The sequence below is a fragment of the Euleptes europaea genome, chromosome 7 (assembly GCF_029931775.1).
Source record: "Euleptes europaea isolate rEulEur1 chromosome 7, rEulEur1.hap1, whole genome shotgun sequence".
Classification (NCBI taxonomy): Eukaryota; Metazoa; Chordata; class Lepidosauria; order Squamata; family Sphaerodactylidae; genus Euleptes; species Euleptes europaea.
In genome coordinates, this window is record NC_079318.1 from 38,744,818 (window position 1) to 38,765,438 (window position 20,621).

At 42.3% G+C, this 20,621-nt stretch overlaps 1 protein-coding gene across 1 annotated transcript in view; it reads left to right on the forward strand.

Annotated features, from left to right (window-relative positions):
- The first annotated feature begins 4,343 nt into the window (after positions 1 to 4,343).
- DNAH8 (dynein axonemal heavy chain 8) overlaps positions 4,344 to 20,621 on the forward strand; it is a 158,727-nt gene continuing 142,449 nt past the window's right edge. The window contains exons 1-11 of the mRNA XM_056853358.1: positions 4,344 to 4,466; positions 6,640 to 6,829; positions 7,537 to 7,700; positions 9,585 to 9,761; positions 12,982 to 13,095; positions 14,019 to 14,126; positions 15,507 to 15,608; positions 16,343 to 16,489; positions 17,244 to 17,441; positions 18,259 to 18,335; positions 19,549 to 19,648. Of these exons, the coding sequence (XP_056709336.1) occupies positions 4,359 to 4,466; positions 6,640 to 6,829; positions 7,537 to 7,700; positions 9,585 to 9,761; positions 12,982 to 13,095; positions 14,019 to 14,126; positions 15,507 to 15,608; positions 16,343 to 16,489; positions 17,244 to 17,441; positions 18,259 to 18,335; positions 19,549 to 19,648 (1,485 nt within the window). The 5' untranslated portion in view covers positions 4,344 to 4,358. The remainder of the gene's footprint in view (positions 4,467 to 6,639; positions 6,830 to 7,536; positions 7,701 to 9,584; positions 9,762 to 12,981; positions 13,096 to 14,018; positions 14,127 to 15,506; positions 15,609 to 16,342; positions 16,490 to 17,243; positions 17,442 to 18,258; positions 18,336 to 19,548; positions 19,649 to 20,621) is intronic.

The following is a 20,621-nucleotide window of genomic DNA, read 5'->3' on the forward strand; positions in this document are numbered from 1 at the left end:
TCAAAGGGAAAAAAAAAAGCCTGGAAAGGGCCCTGCCCCTCCCCGTGCCTTTTATTGACAGAACCAAGCTTGGAATACTGTGGTTGCCTAGCAACAGCCACTGACGGAATCTGTTGCTTAAAGCTACATGTACTCCTTTTATCATTCTAGTAGTTGTTTTTTAAATACCCCAATTTTTTTTTTTTAGATTTCACATTTTTCTGTAAACCTGGGGCCCTTTTCAGGTTTGTAGAAAGATCTGTCTTGCCCGTTCACAGCTCCAGTCACCGGATTTAAGTATCCTTAGATTTAGCCAACTTGGCTATTAGTATTGGATGTTTATTGTACTTGGCTGTTGTTAGTTGGAGTGTCTTACAGCCACTCTAGGTGAAGTGATTGAGCTTATGATTGGATTGTTCTACTCCAGCCTCTCTTTGTAACATGTATCCCCTTCTGCTGCTCATTTAGCCAGGCCTGATGGATGTATACTGGTATACATCTAAGGAAGTGAGCTATAACTCAAACTCATGCTATAATAAATTTTCTTAATCTTTAATGTACTCCTGTTTAATTTTGCTACACCTAAATAGCTGAAGGCTGGAGAAAAACTGAAACATTTGGAGAAAAAAACAGTTCCCCTCCCCAAAGTCTTTTTCCCTTCCCAAATTTTCTAACAATAAATGTAACACTTGGGGGATCACTGGGGGGAAAATGAAATATTTTCTCTTTTAGAATGAATGAAATGCTTCTTAAGGTAAAGTTTAAACAAAACATATAGCATAAAAAAGCCAAAGGATTTTGTCAATTTTTTCAGTGGAAAAACTGAGAAATGTAGAGGAGCACTGGAAAAAAAGTCCGGTGAAATATTTCCCTTACTGGAGTGTGAAAACCTTTTTCTTAGAAAAGCATTTCACTCATTAAAGAAACTTTACAGAGCACTGAGAAAAAAAATAGTATTACACTGCAAATCAACACAGGCAGTAGTCAGTTTTATGAGGATTCTATTGAATTTCCAAGAACTAAAGGCAAGAAGCATAATCACAGGGGGGAATCAGGTAGAGCAGGAAGAAATAAGCTTGCACTCAGCCTGGACCCAGTGTCTCTTCACACCTTGACAAGTTGTCCAGACTGAAGAAGCAGTCTGCAAGCCAGGGCTTTTATTGAGCCTGAAATATCCCAATGCATCTGCCTTGGAAAGGCGGTAGAAACATTTAGTGTGTGTAAAATGCCATCAAGTCGCAGCTGACTTATGGCGACCCCTTTTTGGGATTTTCATGGCAAGAGACTATACAGAGGTGGTTTGCCAGTGCCTTCCTCTGCACAGCAACCCTGGTATTCCTTGGTGGTCTCCCATCCAAATACTAACCAGGGCTGACCCTGCTTAGCTTCTGAGATCTGATGAGATCAGGCTAGCCTGGGCCATCCAGGTCAGGAGAAACATTTAGTAGCTGTCACTAATAATCACCAGTTAAACAAGATTATGTTACTGGACAGAAAAATGATGCAGTGCTTCAGAACTGTTTGACTTTGAATCATCTGTTTTTCTTTTTCTTTTATCAGTTAGAAGCATGTGAAAGTTTTTTTGCAAAAGGAGGAAGCAGAACTCTGAAGTTCTTACACCAAGAAGGTGAAGCACCTGGTGTAGGTAAGTGTTAGCAATTTTCTGTGATGTGCTTCAACTTTAAATGGGATTTAGAATGTTTCCCCCCCTAAAGAATTACTTCTGATCATAGTGGATAGTCTAATTAATATGTCTATGTTAATCAAGGAATTCAGCATAGGTGAGAAATCTCTGAAAATGAACCACAGAAATCTGTGAATTAATAACACCCCTCACCTACATGCACCATGGCAAGAGGAAATTAGTTTGCGAAGGTCCCTGAGAGTTTATGGAATTCATGAAAGGAAGATTTTGGGGAGGCAAAATTTCCAAACTGTTCCCCCTCCTATAATTCCTTGCATGCCCTTTGTTTATATTTAAAATTATGAGTTTTTATGTGTACATTTTGTATAAAAAATGCACAATGCACTTACTGTGATTCTGCAGGTGAAAATACAGGGATTGCTAGGAGGAGGAAAAGAATAAATAGTGCGGGGAAGGGAATGCAGGGGAAAGTGAAGTGCCTCCCGTAAGTTCTTGCAGGTTCCCCACTATGCAGTTGGGTCTGGCACAGAGTTTTTCTCAGGGAGAATCCACCAGGAGAAAGGAATAAGGGAAAGCTGAAGACAGTGGGCTGATATAGGTAGGTGGCTAGTGAGTGGGAAGAAGAGAAGGAAGCAGGAAAAGGGGAGAGGTTGTAGGGGTTTTCAGGGAAGGGGGAGAGAGGGGAATGAGATGCCCTCTGCAAGTACTTGTAGGTACATTATGGAACTGGTTACTAGAGCAGAGATCTATGCCCCTGTTACTTGACAGTAATCTGTTAAAAGGATTGCAGCAGGACTGGCTCATTCTCTTTAACAGGTGCTTCGTAAGGCTGTTGAATTAAAAAAAATTAGGTATAGTTCGGATTCGGCTGAATTCGGCCCGTTTAGATTTGGGATATGCCGAAGTCCAAACTCCCCCACTTCGGGTCCGTGCAATTCGGCGGGAATTCAAAGTTCAGGAAAAAAATTCGTCCGAATAAAGCCATTAAAAACACAACCGCGCCTTTCCGTGGCTCTGGGGGGGCATTTTTGGGGGTAGAGGTCCCAAACTTTCAGCGGAGCTTCAAAGGACCCTTCTTGCAAGACCCCCCAAGTTTTGTAAAGATTGGGTCGGGGGGGCTGAGATATGGGCCCCGAAAGGGATCCCCCCCACCCTTAATGTGCATCTCTGAGCAGAGCTTGCCGCCCACGCACAAAGCTCCCAGCCCTGACAAACAGCTGATGAGAGCAAGGGCGGGGTAGGTGCTAAGACGTTTGCAAAGCAACCCAGCTGAAAAGCAACACAACTGCAAAGCAACACAAACAAGTAAAGAAACACATTTGCAACTGCAAAGCATGGAAAGGGACAGAGGCAGCTAGCTATACATAAGGAGCAGGAGGGGGTGGAATTTCCCCTTTTGCATCGGACTCGGGATCAGGCAAATGCATTCTTTAAGTCACCATTTGAAAATCAGTTTTGAGCAAGGATCAAAATAGACCTAACCAATCTTATGAATGAGGGAAAACCTGAGGATACACAACTGAAGCCCCCCTCAAACCAGGGAGAGAGAGACTCAAGGGGGCACCCCCCCCAGGCAGAACGGACTCAAGGGGGCACACCCCACACGCACACAGACTCTGCTTCCCCCCCACACACACACACAGAGGAGAAAAATTATAGATTAAAGCCCCCAAAGGGGTCTTACTGTGGCTGTCTTCTTTTCCATCAGGAGGGGCTGGGGAGGACTCGGTAATCCAAGACGTTTCCATTTAGGCACGGGACGTTTTGCTCTGGAGATGCATACAGGATCCCATTCATCCCAATAGGGAAAAGGGGAAAGGGGAAAGTCCATATCTCGGGACCCCCTGACCCAATGTTTACAAAACTTGGGTGGTCTCTTAAGAAGGCTTGTCTGAAGCTCCGCTCAAAGTTTGGGATCTGCACCCCCAAAAATGCGCCCCCTGCAGCCACGGAAATGGAAAAGGGGGGAGGGAAAAGGGGTGGAGCCCATATCTCGAGACCCCCTGACCCAATGTTTACAAAATGTGGGGGGTATCTTAAGAAGGCTCATCTGAAGCTCCACTGAAAGTTTGGGGTCTGTACCCCCAAAAATGCACCCCCTGCAGCCATGGAAAGAAAAAAGGGGGGGAGCCCATATCTCAGGACCCCCCTGACCCAATGTTTACAAAACTTGGGTGGTCTCTTAAGAAGACTTGTCTGAATCTCTGCTGAAAGTTTGGGGTCTGTACTCAAAAAAATACGCCCCCTGCAGCCACAGAAAGGAGTGAATGTGCACAAGCACACCCCCACACACACACGAGGATTTCCCTCTCTCTCTCTTTCCCCGGCTGGGCCGCACATCAGCTGATTCCTCCAGTACTCAATCCTGACTGATTGGCCAGAAGAAGACCCAGCTTGGCCACCGATTGGCCGGGGGAGGAGAATGCTGTTTACTGACAGTTATGCTGCTTACTGACGGCCCCGAATTTGCCGGATTTATTCGTGAACTCCCGAACTCCCTGAATTCGGCCCCCCCCTTTCCTGCCATTTTTGAGTTTGGTTCGTCCCGAACTAAAAACCGCTGAATCAGGGGAAATTCGGCTGTTTTTCAGTTCGGGCCGAACCGAATCGACAGCCCTAGTGCTTCGTTCGCCAATACCACCATGCACATCTTTTAAGATAAGAATGTTGTTTTTAAATGTGTTTATTTCTAGAATGTGGTAGAGCAATTCCAGGAGTGCTAAAAGGAACTAAAATGATGAAGCTGTACATTGACGAATCACCAGACAAATTCAAAGGAGAGTGCTTATTTTTTGTACGCGCTCGGAATGATGTTGCTGTGAATGTGAAATCTATGCATGAGGTATACTCCTTCCCAGCTATTAATACCATCATGGTTACATCCATCATTGCAACATGCAGAGGGACAGAGGGGTTTCTGAGTGGGTGCACTGCTCTGTGGGATCCCTCTTAGTGGAGACTAAGGCACATGGTGTAAGGGACAGGCTTTTGTACAAAGAGAATCATTGTGCCTGGAGTAGGGACCAGGCCATGGTGGGGGAGGGAGAGAAGGATGACATAGACACATTCTGCTGGAGAGAATCAGGCCACAACTTTACTGATTACAGGTCCCTCAGATCTTGGTCAGCATAGGCTGGGGACAATGGGGGCAGCTGACAACCCGACTGCTGTCAGTAACCCTCCCCAACCTGCCTGTTGGGGTAACCAAGGAAAGAAGGCTGTTCCTAAAACAAGGAAAACTGCTGTTCCTATGCCTCACCAGCCTCCTGGGGGCATGGCCAATGCATCAGCCCCAAGGCTGTCTGTCATGTCCTCTATCCCCCGAGCCCCTTAAGGAGACCTGAGGAGTTTCCTGAGGCCCTTAGCTTGAATTCTCATCATTTGCTAGGGCAGCTCCTACCCCTGACAGCCACAGGCTTTGTGTACAGTATCAAAATGGCTCAAAAGATGCCAGTCTCTTGAGGGAAGGCAGATTGAATTACCCCTGGGTACAGTGTGTAACCTGTCATCCAATTGTTAAAATTCCGATCCACCTCCTTTTCCTTGTTCCCTTTTGCCCCCTTCTCATCCTTATATTCTCCTGTGTTTTATCTCATCACCTCCACAAATTATTTAAGAGACAGCCACACACTTACCCCCAAGAATCCTCCTCTGAAACCTAGTAGGAAGATGGACTCCAGGTGGGTTGTCAGTCATCATATGTGGTCAAGCTGGCATTGCCACCATTGTCTGTTTCTTGGCTAGGAACCCATACTTCTTTTGGAGTTGGTCAATCTTTACAAGAATGATCCCTGAGTGCAGGGCCCAACATGGGAATTCTGGAATATGAGCCCCCGCCTTCCAGTACTTCCTCACTGGGGGATCGTTCCTGGAAGAAGATGCCTCATCTGAGGATCCAGTGCTGTCTGAAATACTCAACCCTGTCCTGTCAGCTGGATCACTTGCACATGGACTTCCTTTTGGTGGTCCTACACTGTTGACCATCCTTGATCCTTACTCTCAGAGCTGTCAGTAGAGGGTGATGCTGCCTTTCTGGGCCTCTTGGCTCCTGGTTGTGTAGCCTTCATTTCCCCATCATGTCTCAGGTGCTTGGTGAAGTTTGTTATGTCCCTTGACAGACCTGCCAGTGAACAAAAACAGTGTTTTACCTCTGAGTTCTAATTACTATGTCCCTCACCAGAGGGGAGAGGAACTGGATTGGCTAATGCTTGTACTTGCATTGCAAAGGTGTGGCCTCTCTACCTGGTAGACTGGGGGGGGGCTGAAAGGTGATCTGGCTAGGGTTGCCACTCAGGTCCCTTTTCTCTACCGGCGGGAGGTTTTGGGGGCGGAGCCAGATGAGGGCGGGGTTTGGGGAGGGGAGGGACTTCAATGTCATAGAGTACAATTGCCAAAGTGGCCATTTTCTCCAGGTGAACTGTTCTCCATTGGCTGGAGATCAGTTGTAATAGCAGGAGATCTCCAGCTATTACCTGGGAGTTGGCAACCCTAGATCTGGCCCTGATGTGCAGGCATAGGCCCCCTGCCTTGAAAGCCAGGTAGCCCCAGAAGTAGGGGTAAACTTTGTGACATGAGACTTTCTCTGTTGAAAAGTTGGAACAGCTGATGAACAGGCGGTGGCTCTGCGATCTTGGCAGGAGGCTTCCATCTGGAAGAAGACTTTCCCTGGCAGAGGGCTCTAAATGCCCAGCACACCTGCTGCCCTTTCCTTTTAAACATGAGCTGTGGACCAAATTGAAACCTACAGCCCTCAGATCCGCTGACCCCACTCTCCTCCAGCCATGTGGCTGGCCAAAAGGAGTGGGGCTGCAGAAAGCTCCTAGAGAACCACATGGCTGAGAGAAAACACTGGGCCCAATTGCCCAATCCCCCCCCCACACACACACACTATCCAGGCACAAATCGTACTTCAGCTTAAGGCTGAGAGCTAGATTTAGAATCTTTTTTTAAAGCCCCAAAGGCACACCATTTTGTTTTTTGGATTTTTAATCCGTATCCTAACGTTTGGTTTTCAGGATACCTACTTCTCAGTACTGGATGGGAGTGAAGGTCTTCTCCTTGGGATCAGGAATGTTATCTCACGTGTATTTTTACCAGCTATCCTTGCAACTAGTAATTGGGGTGCTTTAAATCAAACCAAGCAGGGAGAACATGAAAAACAGAGCTTTACTGAAACTCTTAACAGATACCTTTCATTTTTGGATGGTAAGAACATTATTAAATTAAGAAGTAAAGAATTCAATGCAATATGTTTGATTGGAAACACAACACTTTTGTACACTTATTACAGAGATGGGTCCTAAATACAAAAATTATCATTATGCGCCTATATATTTCCACATATACCCTCATCAGAAAAAATAGTCAGCACTGATAATCACGTGTTGAGAGAATAAAATTGGGAGTTATTTTATGAGACTGCTTTCATTTAACAAGTTTGGAGACAGAGATAACTATAACAACCGTTTCTGCACATAGCCTATATAAGCTGGATGTGAAGCTTTTGGTCTGGCAGTGATCTTTTGTGCATGTGGATCACTGGTCCAGCCAGCTGGGTCACATCTAGGAAATTGCTGTCAAGTAGTCTGGAGCCAATGTGGATTTTCTTCTGCCTCTACATTCTGAGAGCAGAGGTATGAGAAATAGGTAACATCTGAAACTCAGGAATAAGAGAAGATGGCCATAATTAATATGCATGGTCCAAGACTTTTTGTTCCCTGGGAGCATAAAATCATCAAGGGTCTGTGAGGAGTAGCTGCATCACACCTAGTTTCTGGGAGAGAGGGCAGTAGGGAGACCATTATTTCAAATGTGGGTGGGGGAAGAGAAGTGTGGATGAATTATCTTGGTAAATTAAACATGCTATAAGGATTAAATGGCAGATTCTGAATGTGTTCTCTTATTTATTTCAGGTGCTAGAGTAAGCATTGAGGGGACTGTAGAGTTGAGAAAAATAGATTACATTGACTTTTCTAAACTCCATTCTTTCGAGGAAGTGACAGCAGCAGCTGCTAATCCTGATACCGTTCATCAGTTAGAGGATGTGCTTATGATCTGGTATAAGCAAATTGAACAAGTAAGTTTCTTGTCCATCTGCTGGGATGAATCAGGAATTCACAGTACATGGGGTGTATTGCCTTTGTAGGTTTTGTGCATGTAACCAGGCAAGAGTGGTGAGAACGGGGCGCAGTGGGAAGAGGAAGTGGCAGATAGACATGGAGAGGTGAGAGGAAGGGAGTGTGGTGTAAACTTACACAAAATGTTGTCCAAAACAAAGCTTTATGGCCACATACCAAATAAGCTGTTTAGTGTTACCCAACGGGAAGGGGGAGAGGGGTTTACATGTGGAAGTATCCTTCCATGTGCATTTTTCTGAGCCTATTTGTGTTCTAAGCCTGTGTATACAAAGGCATGTATTTGGTATGATTTTAAAAAGAGAGAGGGTTTTTCCCCCCTAATTTTAATGAATCAATATTTCTTGGCTATGGCAGATGACAGAAACAAGTAAGAAGAAGAGGCAAACTTACTGTAAGCAAACCTGAAATGCAGTAAGAAGGCAGTCAAGCAATTCCTAATGGAATACACCCACAACTAGTCCTAATGGAACCCACTCAGGAGTGTGTGTCCCATGTCCCCAAGGAAAGGAGAAAGGGGAAAACAAAGGAATGGATTTGCAGAATGTGGGTGAGGAGGAAGATTGGCCAGGAAAGAGAGGGAGAAGTGGGAAGAACAGAGAGACAGGGAGAGCTTGGAAGAAGGATTAGGGTATAAGGAAGGATTGGGGAAGACAGGCAGGTTAGCTGGGCTGGAGTGGATGAGAACAGGAGCAAAGTGGGAGGAGGAAGTGAGGGGAGAAAGAGAGGGAGGGCCAATAGCTGGGGATCCAGGAGAGGCAGATAAAGATGGAGGGACAAGAGGGAGAACAATCAAGAGAGGTTCATACGTTGCTTGACCTGAAGCATGTCATTGTCAGGAGTCATGGTGGTGGAGTGACAGTTCTGTGGTGAACTGAACCCAAAATGCGGTCAAAGAGGGGGGTCCTTTTATCCTTAAACTTTGCACCCTTTTTTGCCAGTGGCCAGAACAAGGTAGTTACTCTAAGGGACATGCTAATTGGGGCAGGAAATGAGTTTTCCTGGCCATGGAGTACTTGGTTGATATATATGGCAGATATGCATTTTTCTGGATGTTTCCTGAGTAGAGTGGAATGTCTGGTTATTGTCTCCCAGCCACCATCCATCCATTTGATTTGGGTTGTTGGGAGATCTTATGGAGTCCCGAGAAAAGTCATAGGTGGAGCAGTGTTCCATTTTCCACAAGAACATAATTGTCTCATTGTGAAGTGGCTTCTTCTTCTTTTTTGCTCTTAATTTGTATCATGATTCCCTGGTTGGATCCAGCATCCAGTCTATACCTTTGCTCTCATAGGCCACAGGAGTGTAGGGATCCTGGGGGGTAATATCGAACAGAACCTTTTTCTAGTGACCCGTATCTTCAGACTGGAACTTTCTTTCATTGCTGTTGCAGCAGCTCCCACTTTCAATAGACACAAGCTGCTTTCCGTTTTAAGACGTGACTTGCCTCTTCAGCTCTTGGAACTACTGTGAGGCAAACTTAAAATAGTCTGTGTCCAATGGGCATTGTTCCCCTCTGCATGCCTAAACATTTCTTTGGAATGCAGCCGGTAACTTTTGCACTTGAAACAAGTTACTGTATATCAATGACCTCATCAAGCAATAGGATGGAGGGATAAGAAAGCAATTATTTGTAGATTAAACTGGTATAGCTGAATTTAAGCTAGTTTACTCCCATTAGAATCTATGGTCAGTACTTACATTCCTCCCACAGGAAAGAAGAAAATGATAAAAAATTGATTGTAATAATAATGTATAGCATTAAATAGCTATCAGCAAGTGAAAAGCTGTAATGACACACTTACAAATTCTTCTGTTGGTTGCAGGTTTTGATTGAGAGTGAGCAAATAAGAAAAGAAGCTGATGACTCAGGTCCTCTGACTGAACTAGAACACTGGAAGCGTATGTCTGCTAAATTTAATTTTATAATTGAACAGATCAAAGGACCAAATTGCAAGAGTGTCATAAATACTCTAAATGTTTCACGCTCCAAACTTATAAAGGTAAGACGAATAAATTCTTCAAAATATTTTGTTGATTTAAAATGTGTCTACGTGCGTCTATTTATTTAAAATATTTATATGCCTGCCTTTCTTCTGAGCATCTCAAGACTTTAATGCAGGGGTGGGGAACGTCAGGCCCGGGGGCCGTATAAGGCCTGCGAAGTCATTTGGTCTGGCCCTTCGTGGGTCCTGGCAGATCTCTAGCTCAGAAGGATCTAAGATTGGCGATCCACCCCCTCCGGCGGACAGGAATAGCCTCTATTCAAGGCAGATGAGAGTTTATTTTGCTGAGAAAAGGAACCTCCTTTCCCCCTTGCAGAAGAGTCATTAGCTATGGAGCTGCTAGGACTGCCCAAGAAACTGTGTTAACCCTTTCCCACCTGGGCCATGGAAAAACGTGGATGCCTGCCTGCTTGCCCCCATGGGGTTGGGTCATCTTGGCAGCTGCCTGCTTGGGGCTTGGTCTGTACCCCCTCTCCCTTCTGGTTCCTTCCCCTCTAAGTCCTGCAAAAGACGCGTAGGGTGGGAAAGTGCCGGATCGGGGCATTATTGGACCGGGCTCGTTCGCCTACAAGCCCTGTGCAGCTTGTTGCTCACTCCGTCTTGTGTTTGCTGCCCTGCCTGAATCTCTTGGGCCCAGCTGGGGACGGCAGAACTCAAAAGCGAGTTGCTCTACGTGGCAGACACTTGGAGCCGTCTCCGGTTGTGCCTCTTGGCTAAATGTTTGACCAAATATAGCAGGCTAATTTTTAAGTTGATAATTTTGTATGGCCCGCAAATGATGTTATAAATATCCAAATGGCCCTTGGCAGAAAAAAGGTTCCCCACCACTGCTTTAATGACAGGGTCGCCATGGTACCCTTCTCTTTCAGGCCTATAAGGCATACATAAAATCATGTTCTATGAATCCTATTTAATCTAGACTAACTATCAATGCTCAGTAATCACTAACAGATTACAGTTCTGACTCTTTTCATAACAATGCACTGAAAAACTAGAAAATACCCCTTTGCTGCTCATTAATCACTCTCTTCATAAAATAGTGTGCAAGAATTCAGTTGTACAGTAGAGTTATTATTCCTGCAGGGATAAGAATTTACTGCTTGATTTAAATACTCACATGGTCCCTAAGTGCAGATGCTGCTGGTATGGAATAGGGATGGGATCAGGCTATACTGATCAGCCTTCATGCAGCTTCAGTACATATGAATTAGACCTGTCCTGTCATCATAAGTGATCTTGAAAAGGTGCCCCACTGAATAATTTTTCAAGCATTTAATTCCAGGCAGACATTTTGTCAATGCCCATGACTAATGCCAAATAAAGAGAAGGTGCATCAGTTTGGCTCTAATACCCTTCTTTTGGTCTTTTCGCTGGTAATCCAAAATACTGGAGGATAATGCATGTGGGAAATATACCAGAATACCTTAATAATAGCTTTTTCAACATTGCATGAATTTCTGTTGCTTAGCAGAAGAACAAATAAAAAATGTCATCTGGATAAGATAGACTCTCAAGATTTGAGTGTTTATATAGTGCTATTCTAAGTCACTCTTCGTCTTTCTAGAGCTTTTTGTTTAGCTAGATTGAATGCTAACCCCTCTATGGTTATGCAGGGAAGAATTTTGAATATACCACATTCAGACAGGACCTGTCCTTGCTCTTCTGGCTCTATCGATTCATTAGCTCACACCCTTTTGGAATGCCGCTTTTACGAGGAACTTCGATCACATTATATTTCCCCCCTTTTAACATACAAATCTAATGCCTCTGTGTCTGACATAATGCCTTTTCTACTAAGCGATAGGGATCCCAAGGCTACATTGTCAGTGGCAAGATTTGTTTCAGTCCTTATATCCCTCAAACACTAGATATATGCTGCTCAAGATCAATGGATCAAGGAGCTTCTAAGGGAAAAAAAGGAAAGGAAAGCTATTCTAAGTCTTCAGAGTGATACACACTTTTGATTTTACATATCACTTTACAAATGTTATTGTATGCTCCCTCTCAGCCATACTGTAAGTATCTACCTTTTCATTTTACAGAAAACTGAGGTTGAGATAAACTGACTTGCCCAAGGTCATAGAGTGGTGTGAATACACCCAGTTTTTCTCCTGATGAAAAACAGAGGAAGGCTCCCCTTTAACCACTCTAAAGGGTTATGCTGGGAATCATGGGACCTGCATGGACAAAAGTCATGTGAGACAGGGGATGTAGTAAAGATTGCATGGAAAAGCTGGTTGGATCCACCCCACTGAGCCCATAGCTGTCAGGACTCCAACTCCAAAATCAAATTTCTGTCTGAAGAATTTCTGAAGAAGTGAGCTGTGGCTCACGAAAGTTCATACCCTACCAGAAAATATTTTTGTTAGTCTTCAAGGTGCTACTGGACGCTTGCAAATTTCTGTCTGACAGACTAAAATGGTCTTTAAAGCCATGAAATAGTTTAAAGAAGTGGTTCTGAGCTTTTTTCTTTTTTCCTTTTTTTTTTGAGTAATTTTATTCATTTTTAAAAGGGGTACAGGAAGAGAAAAAGAGAGGGAAAAGACAAATAGGGGGAAAGTATTGCAATTCATTTTGTGTCCATGCCCTCCAAAACCCGTCTACATGCCTTCTTTTGTTGTTTTCGTCATTATTAGTGTTATTGGTCTTTTGGTGATACAGGATAGGGAGGGGGTGGGGTAGGGTGGTTCTCAGCTTTTGATCTGCTGCTGCCCACCAAGTATGTAACATTGTCATTGAATGTCCCCTAAGGCTCAAAAATCAGGACATAAAAACAGAACCCCAGAAAAGCCAACTATTATTAATATAGGCGTACTTCTAAATGGAGAAGTTTTTTTATTGTTGCTATTTGCCCCAAGTTGGAATTAGGCATTCCTGTTTTGTTCCTGTTTGCTATCTGCTACTTTTAAAAGTACCTAGGGGAGAAATCTGGGATTTTTCAGGGTGAACAGTATAAAATAATTCTTTTCTGCTGTAATTCAGAAGCCACTGAAAGTGTGGAGAAGGAGCTTCCTAAAATCACAAGCCTTCCATTTTTCCCTCAAGTTTAGCATGCCCCCAAGAGTTATACAATGCTTCCTTATGAATTAGTGGTTTACAGAAAATTATAAGAGAAGATGATGATTGTGTGGTTTGAATAGAATTTCATTTCTGTTCTGTGCATTCTACAAATTTCAATTATGTTGTCACCAGTATGATCTCTATTTTTTTACCTTAGCTATGGCGAGACTTGGATGCAAGGATAACAGATACAGCAAATGAATCAAAAGATAATGTGAGATATTTATACACACTTGAAAAAGTTTGCCAGCCTCTCTATAACTATGATTTAGTAAGTACACTTTTTCAAAATTCTCAAAACATCTCCATTTATATCATAGCATAAAACACAAACCTCTGCAGAATGTACGCTAAAATAATTAAATCCTAAAATCAAGAATATTTTTTTTTTACATAATCCCAACCTGTTTTATTTGTAAACCCAAAAGACCAGATTTTGGGGCTAATTATATATTAAAAGTATAATAATATGACTTAGAAGTGCTTTTTTGTCAGTGGTGATCAGTAGAATGAAACCTCTAAGGTAAGAGAAAATTGTATAATATAAATATGGTACTTTGGATCATATTGTCTTATTAAGCAAAGTGGAAAAACACCCCCCCCCCCCCCATTTTAGGCTTTGACATGGTCTGACTCTTATCAAAGGAATGGCTCAAAAGAAGCCAATGAGCATGTGGTAGTAACAAAACCCCTCATTCTTCCAAGTTATGTTGAGAAGTAATTTAAATCATTTGCAAAGTGGTACTGGGCCGAAACTGGGTTGCCTAATCCGAGGACCACGTCATAGCTACATTTGCAAGTATTTTAACACTTCACTTGAGGATCTTGCCATGCTTGTTAATGCATGTTGCCATTATTAATTATGCTTTTCTCTATACCATCACTCCAGTTAGTATGGGCAGAGACATCCCTCCACTGCCCTATTTTTGGAATTCAGATGCTGGGCTACATTGCCCTGTGACTAGAGTTGCCAGATCCCTCCTCTCCTCTGGTGAAAGGCTGTTGTTGGAAAGCGTGTGTGTGAATCCTTGCGGGTGCGTTTATTTATGCTCCCTCATTGCTATTTTATTATGCCAATAAAGGTATCTGAATCTACTGTCCAAACCTCTAAAGTAATACACAATTCTGCACAGCTACTCTGCATCTCATTTATCACTCATCAGTTCATCTAATCTTACAATATGTTTATTTAAGGTTTCCATGGCTCATGGAATACAAAACTTGATTAATGCTATACGAATGATACACAGTGTCTCCCGATATTACAATACTTCTGAACGAATGACATCACTGTTTGTAAAGGTAAGTCCCTTGATAATAAGGATTTATTTATGAAATATGGGTGACAGGAAAATCATGTGGGTGGGGGGGCAGATTCATCCACAGTCCTATGTTAGGGAAGTGTATGCGCAATAAAACTGCCACTACAATGATTGTATTTATATTTATTGTATTTATTTATTTACTTGGAGTAAGATCCAAGTGGCTTGCTTCCACACATACAAAGGATTTTTTCAAGTATCCTCTTCCTACTGCTGTCCCTCATGCTCCACCCTTTTTAAAGATCAGGAAACCCTCCAGAATAGGATCCAGTGTCACTCAAGGGAGTTTTGTAAAAAATCATAACTTTTCCCATATGATTTAATTATTGGTAAAACTCCCCAAGTGCTTGCTGGCAGGGACAATATATTAGATTTCTCAAATTATTATTAATTTGCATAAACATCCCAGCAGACCGCTCTGATATCAGACCAAATACATACAGTAAACTTATTTGTGAAATAAAGGATTACTGCTTGCATTTGTGCCAATTAGTGTGCAGTTTTCCTATGCTGACGGTGAATGAGAGAAAGCAAATGATAATTCTTACGATTTTAGCAGCTACATGCAAGGATATGGCAACAGCAAATGCTGGTGTTTTTCTTAAGCATTAAACCAGATGTGTAGGAAGCAGGTAGCACTTTGCACAGGCAACATAGCAAATTCCTGTGTAGACTGTGTCACTGCTGTAACCCTTTGCTTTGGCATGGCTATTAGCATGGACAGAGCAATCCTGAAGGGGGGAGTAATTGGGTGACGGCCTCCTGAGAGGCTTCCCAGGCCGTAAATAAAAATAAAAACTCTACTTCAAAACAAAACATGAAGCTCTCCCATTTAGTTTCATGGGGCTATGCCAGCTATTTTGCAGGCGTAACTCCCCTGGACACTAACGCGAGCACTTGTGCTGGAAAAACACTGCCAAAGAGGCAGCGTCAATGTATGAGGCTCGCTCTGCCACATCACTACCCAAAGCTGGCGTAAGTTGCCTGTGCAAGCGTTCATACCACTTTGGACGGTGCAAGTGGTAAGGATGCTGGCACTGGGGTCACACCGGCTCCTAAGCAGCTCTGGCCCCCCTCCTTTCAGGATTGCACTGTGCATGGATTAGCAGTAGGATTTGTGGAAATATGCTGAGTTTTAGCAAAATTCATTGCAAAAACAATTTTTGTGAAAATCATCATATTTGAAGAGCTAGAAGTGAAGCCGTGGTATCCCCATATACATTCGTAGAGAGTTACAATTTGACCCTAAAGTCACTGGTTAGCTATCATAATTTTATATAATAGACTAATTTCACGTGCATCTTTCTCTCCAATTTAACACAGTGAGTTAGATTCTTTTTCTTTTATTTGCATGTATTAGGTTACAAATCAGATGGTAACAGCATGTAAAGCATACATTACTGATGGAGGCTTTAGTCGTGTATGGGAACAGGATACCCCAACAGTAATTAAGAAAATTCAGGTTTGTATGCTGCACAGTGGTGATAAGGCGGCTTCCCCAAAGAGCAGAATATATTACTGCTATAAAATAAGACTCTAGTTTTTATGCTAAATAAATCATGATTGTGAATTCTCATTATATCTATTAGCAAAATATGTATAGTGCAATAATTTACATGTCCCATTATATATTTGAAAACTTCTGGTCTTTTATAGTGGAGCCTGCTGCCTAATTAGGCCTCAAGGGCTTTGCACCACCGCTGCTCTTTGTGGGTTGATTTTTTACAATGGGAAATTAAAATAAATTAATTTTGAATTGTAACAAAATACCAAGCTTCTTGCCAGCATTTCCCCTTAATTAATAAGAAATGTTCAGCAATGTAGGCAGGAAGGGAGGGAGCCTGTCATATAGGCTAAGCAAATTTTCTCTTCAGAATTTCTACTACTTGCTCATATGAATAATAATAGTATAATAAAAACTGTATTGGCTTTTTTACTTTTTGCCACATGACAGCCATTAAACTAGGTGAAATAATAATTCTAAATACTAAAACTCTAAGATAAGTACTAATTGGAGAAGCTACAGGACAGTAAAAGGAGTTGTAAATGGTGTCACCTTTCTACATTAATTGTAATATTGAGTTTATATCTTTCTTACACAAAAGGTATGAAGCACAGCTTAAAACTTCATAATAATAGACTTTTCTCTCCCCCATACTACCTAACTGGTTCTAATATTTATTCTTAAAATTTTAGGACTGCATTTTTCTGTTTAAAGAATATCAGAAAAGTTTTCACAAAACAAAAAAACATATTTTGGAGACTTCAGGGGAGAAGATATTTGAAGTATCAGAGATGTATATTTTTGGAAAATTTGAAGCTTTTTGTAAAAGACTAGAAAAAGTAAGTGGCTCTAATACCTATTTAAGAGTAAACACAATTTATGTTCTATTCCGTCCTGTTCACTTATGTTCACATAAGTATTAGTAAAGCTAGTGGTTGTCAAGCTTTTCATTTTAGTGAGCAGGAAACAGAATTTTTTTCTTTCAGGATGTTATGAACTACCAGCTACTACCAATGACTGACCTGGAGATTAAACATTCTAAACTCTGTACTGTAATTCTCACTGTTGCAATGTGGGCCTAGTTCCCAGTTATGAAGTAAATCTGTGTCTGAGCGGTACCACTTCAAACTGCCTTACATGATTGACTCCCCCTCCCCAATACAACAAAAATCACAGCAACATCAAATGTTGATGTCAAAGGAAAGGGTTGCAGTACAGCCTCTCTTACATGCTAGTTTTCTATGAACAGGGAAGTAGTTGTACAGGTGACAATACATATGGCTGTGGTACAGCCCAGTTGCAAGTTTACCACCTCAGAGAGAACTAAGTCTTAGTGCATTGCATACAAGGCTCCTAAAGGTAGGTTTCTCTTTTTGGGAATATGGGTTTGGGATTAAAATTCCAAGGATAAAACAGCTATTATTGTTACAGAATTCTGCAAAAAGTACTCCCAGAGTAACTGCCAATCGGATAAGCTATCTATATTTGTCAAATGAGCCTCACTCCAAATGTAGCAATTATTGGCAGAAGCAGTACAACGTTATTAAAGAATCCCATTATGACTTTTAAAGTGATTTTTTTTTCAAATTTCAGATTACAGAAATGATAACCATAGTTCAAACCTTTTCTGCACTAAGTATGTCTACCATTGAAGGAATAGATATTATGGCAATTAAGTTCAAAAATATTTACCAAAGTGTTCAAAAGAAAAAATATGATATTCTAGATCCAAGGAAAACCGAATTTGATGTAGATTTTGCTGATTTCATGACAAAAATAGAAGGTTTAGAAGTAAGTAACATAATTATTCTAATTTGGAGTCAATTCTTGGAAATTTGCTGTAGTTCAAAGATGACTGACATTTTCAGACATGAAAATAAAACTTCCTTCTTACAGATTTAGGCCTTTTATGCATGGATAGTTTCCGCTGGATATGCTGCTCTCTCAATGCACAGTATTTGAACTTGAATTCTCACATCATTATGCACGGGGGCTTCCCCCCCTCAAAGAAATTCCCAAACTACTTGGGGTTAAATTTATGCATCACCAGGGAAAATGCGGAGCTTCAGAACGAATGAGGGAGTGGTGACTGATGTCATAGTTGTTATGCGGCTTGCCAACTTTTTTTTTTTTTTTGGTTCATACATATGCTTTAGCGATAGATTGCTAGATCGCTAGTGGAAAAAAGCACTTACATCAGCACAGTGCTGGCGCTGTGAAACTGACCAAATAAGCAGCCTCATCGGGTGTTTGTGATTATTTCAGCATTGTTGCTAGCTACAAACAAACAAACAAAAAACCCTGTTTGATCAGGTTGAGGCCAGACAGCATGGCCACATGCATGTGAGAACAGAGAAAGAAGGCATGTTTTGGTAAGGCAGTTCCCCCCACCCCCGCTGCATTCTTAGTGGCTTTCCCTGGGTATAGCAGCCTTGTGTTCCCTCCACTTCCCATTTGCATGCTATTGCCATGCGAGAGAACCATTTCAATAATGTAGGGAGTGATAAAATCTTAATTGTAACATGCTTCCAGCACTTTAATAAATTGATCCACAATTTATTATAAAAGATGTGAGTTATCACTATAACATGTGTACTTTTTGCTTTAGGTTCAGATACAGTCATTTATGAGAACTTGTTTTGGAAGACTCTTGTCTTCACAACTTTCTGTCCAACTGCTTCAAAGGTAGGTCAAATAGGTTTAAAGTAGTTGGTTTAAACTGGGCAGTGCTTTAAATTTACACACATTTTGAAAAACCACAGGAAGATGCTGCCTTTCTTGTGTGTTATGTGCCATCAAGTTACTTCCAACTTATGGTGACCCTATGAATTACCTCCAAAACATCCTTTCGCAGGTCTTGGAAACTGAAGGGCGTGGCTTCCTTTATTGAGTCTATCCATCTCATATTGGGTCTTCCTCTTTTCATACTGCCTTCAACTTCTCCTAGCATTATTGTCTTTTCCAGTGATTTTTGTCTTCTCATAATGTGACCAAAGTGCAATAGCCTTAGTTTGGTAAATTTGGCTTCTAGGGAGAGCTCAAACTTGATTCAATCTAGAACCAAGTGATTTGTCATTTTGGTGGGCCATAGTATCCATAAAACTCTCCTCCAACACCACATTTCAAAGGAATCAACTTTCTTCCTGTCAGTTTTCTTCATTGTCCAGCTTTCACACCCATACGTAGTAATGGGCAATACTATGGTATGAATTATCTTGATCTTGGTCACCAGATACACATCCTGCCACTTAAGGATCTTTTCTAGCTCCTTCATGGCTGCCCTTCCCAGTCTCAATCTCCTTCTGATTTCTTGGTTGCACTCTCCTTTTTGGTTGATGATTGAGCCAAGGAACAGAAAATCTTCAACAGTTTTCATTTTCTTCATCATCCTTAAAGTTGTTTCAACCTTAAAGTTCCTCAATAGTCATTACTTTTGTCATCTTGATGTTCATTTGTAATCCTGCTTTGCACTTTCTGCTTTAACCTTCATCGGGAGTTGTTTCAAGCCTTCATTGTTTTCTGCTAGTAATGTGGTGTCATCTGTACATTTCAAATCATTAACGTTCCTTTGTCCAATTTTCACCCCACCTTCATTGAAATCTAATACATCTTTCCTTATGATACAGATTGAACAGATGGGGAGACAAACTATTTGTTTGTTTGCTTGTTTTTCAGATTTGTAGTCCACCCTCCCCAGCAAGTCGGCTCAGGGCGGATAACATCATTTACAACCTTGTCTGACACTTTTGCCAATTGGAAACCATTCTGTTTCTCTATATTCTGTCCCAACAGTAGTCTCTTGTCTAGACACCCCTATTTCTTTTAAAGCCAACCATAATTTTTCATGATTCTGACTTACAGGAGCATGTTCTGTGTCTGAATAAGATATTCTATTTAGGTTTCAGAAGCTGAACATGCCCTGTCTCCAAAACGAAATAGAGCGTACTATTGGATGTATTCTTCAGCATTATGTTGCCGAACTTGAAGCCACTAAAAAGGTATTTTATTGTATGTACAGTAAGGAGAGACTAGGGCTGTGCACTTTTTCGGGTATTTTTTGGGTTTGAGTTTAATAAACCCGAAAATTTTTGAAAAACCCAAATACAAACAATTTGGTTTTTCCTAACTGACTCTGAACCAGCCGACACAGAGGCAGGCAGGGAATGACTGCTGGCACCCTTGTGGCCTGTGATAGGGGTTTCCCCAGCCCCCCACCAGAGTTTTCAGTTCTGTTTTTTACATTTGGTTTGTTCCCCTGAATAAGGGATGGAACAACAGTGCTTCGGTTTCAGAAAACAAATAAAATTTGTTGGTTTCAAAAGTCAGCCTTGGTTTGTGGTCAGGGCACAGTGGGCTGGTGGGATAGCGGTCTGAGCCAGAGCTCACCCTGTTGGATCTTTACGTGCAGAAGGAAGAAACAGACACACATGCACCTGCAACAAGGTGCCACAAGTGCTTTGTTGGGCTCATAGAGATCCATCTGGGGTCAGCAAGTAGTCCACTCTGGGGTCCATGGGTCAGCCCTCTGTTGCAACTGGCTCTCCCGCCCCAAAGGCTGGCATCATTCAAAACATCCTCACTTGTCTGGCATAAGTGTCCAAACCAACAGCAAAAGATGGGTCCACCTTGGCAGCTGCTTCACGGGAGTCTGCTCCTGCAAGGGAATGGGTTCAAGGATTGTGTAGTTACTCACTCCATTCAGCATGGTGGGACTCCAGCCCCCCCCCCCCCGTAGTGCCCTATTCAAGGGGAGCCCTGCAAATGATTGAGCTGTCAGTCCAGTACACAGCTGAGAACTTGGGCCCCCTCCCCCACCAGCTATTTTGGGCTAGACCTCACACCCCAAACTCCCTTGTGCATGGGGACCATGGTGGCAAGGTTCCACGGCTCCTGCCACCCCGCTGGATTTCCACACTGGTGGGCTCGTATGCAGGAGGCGGGATTGCTGGGGTGGCTACCAGCAATGAATGA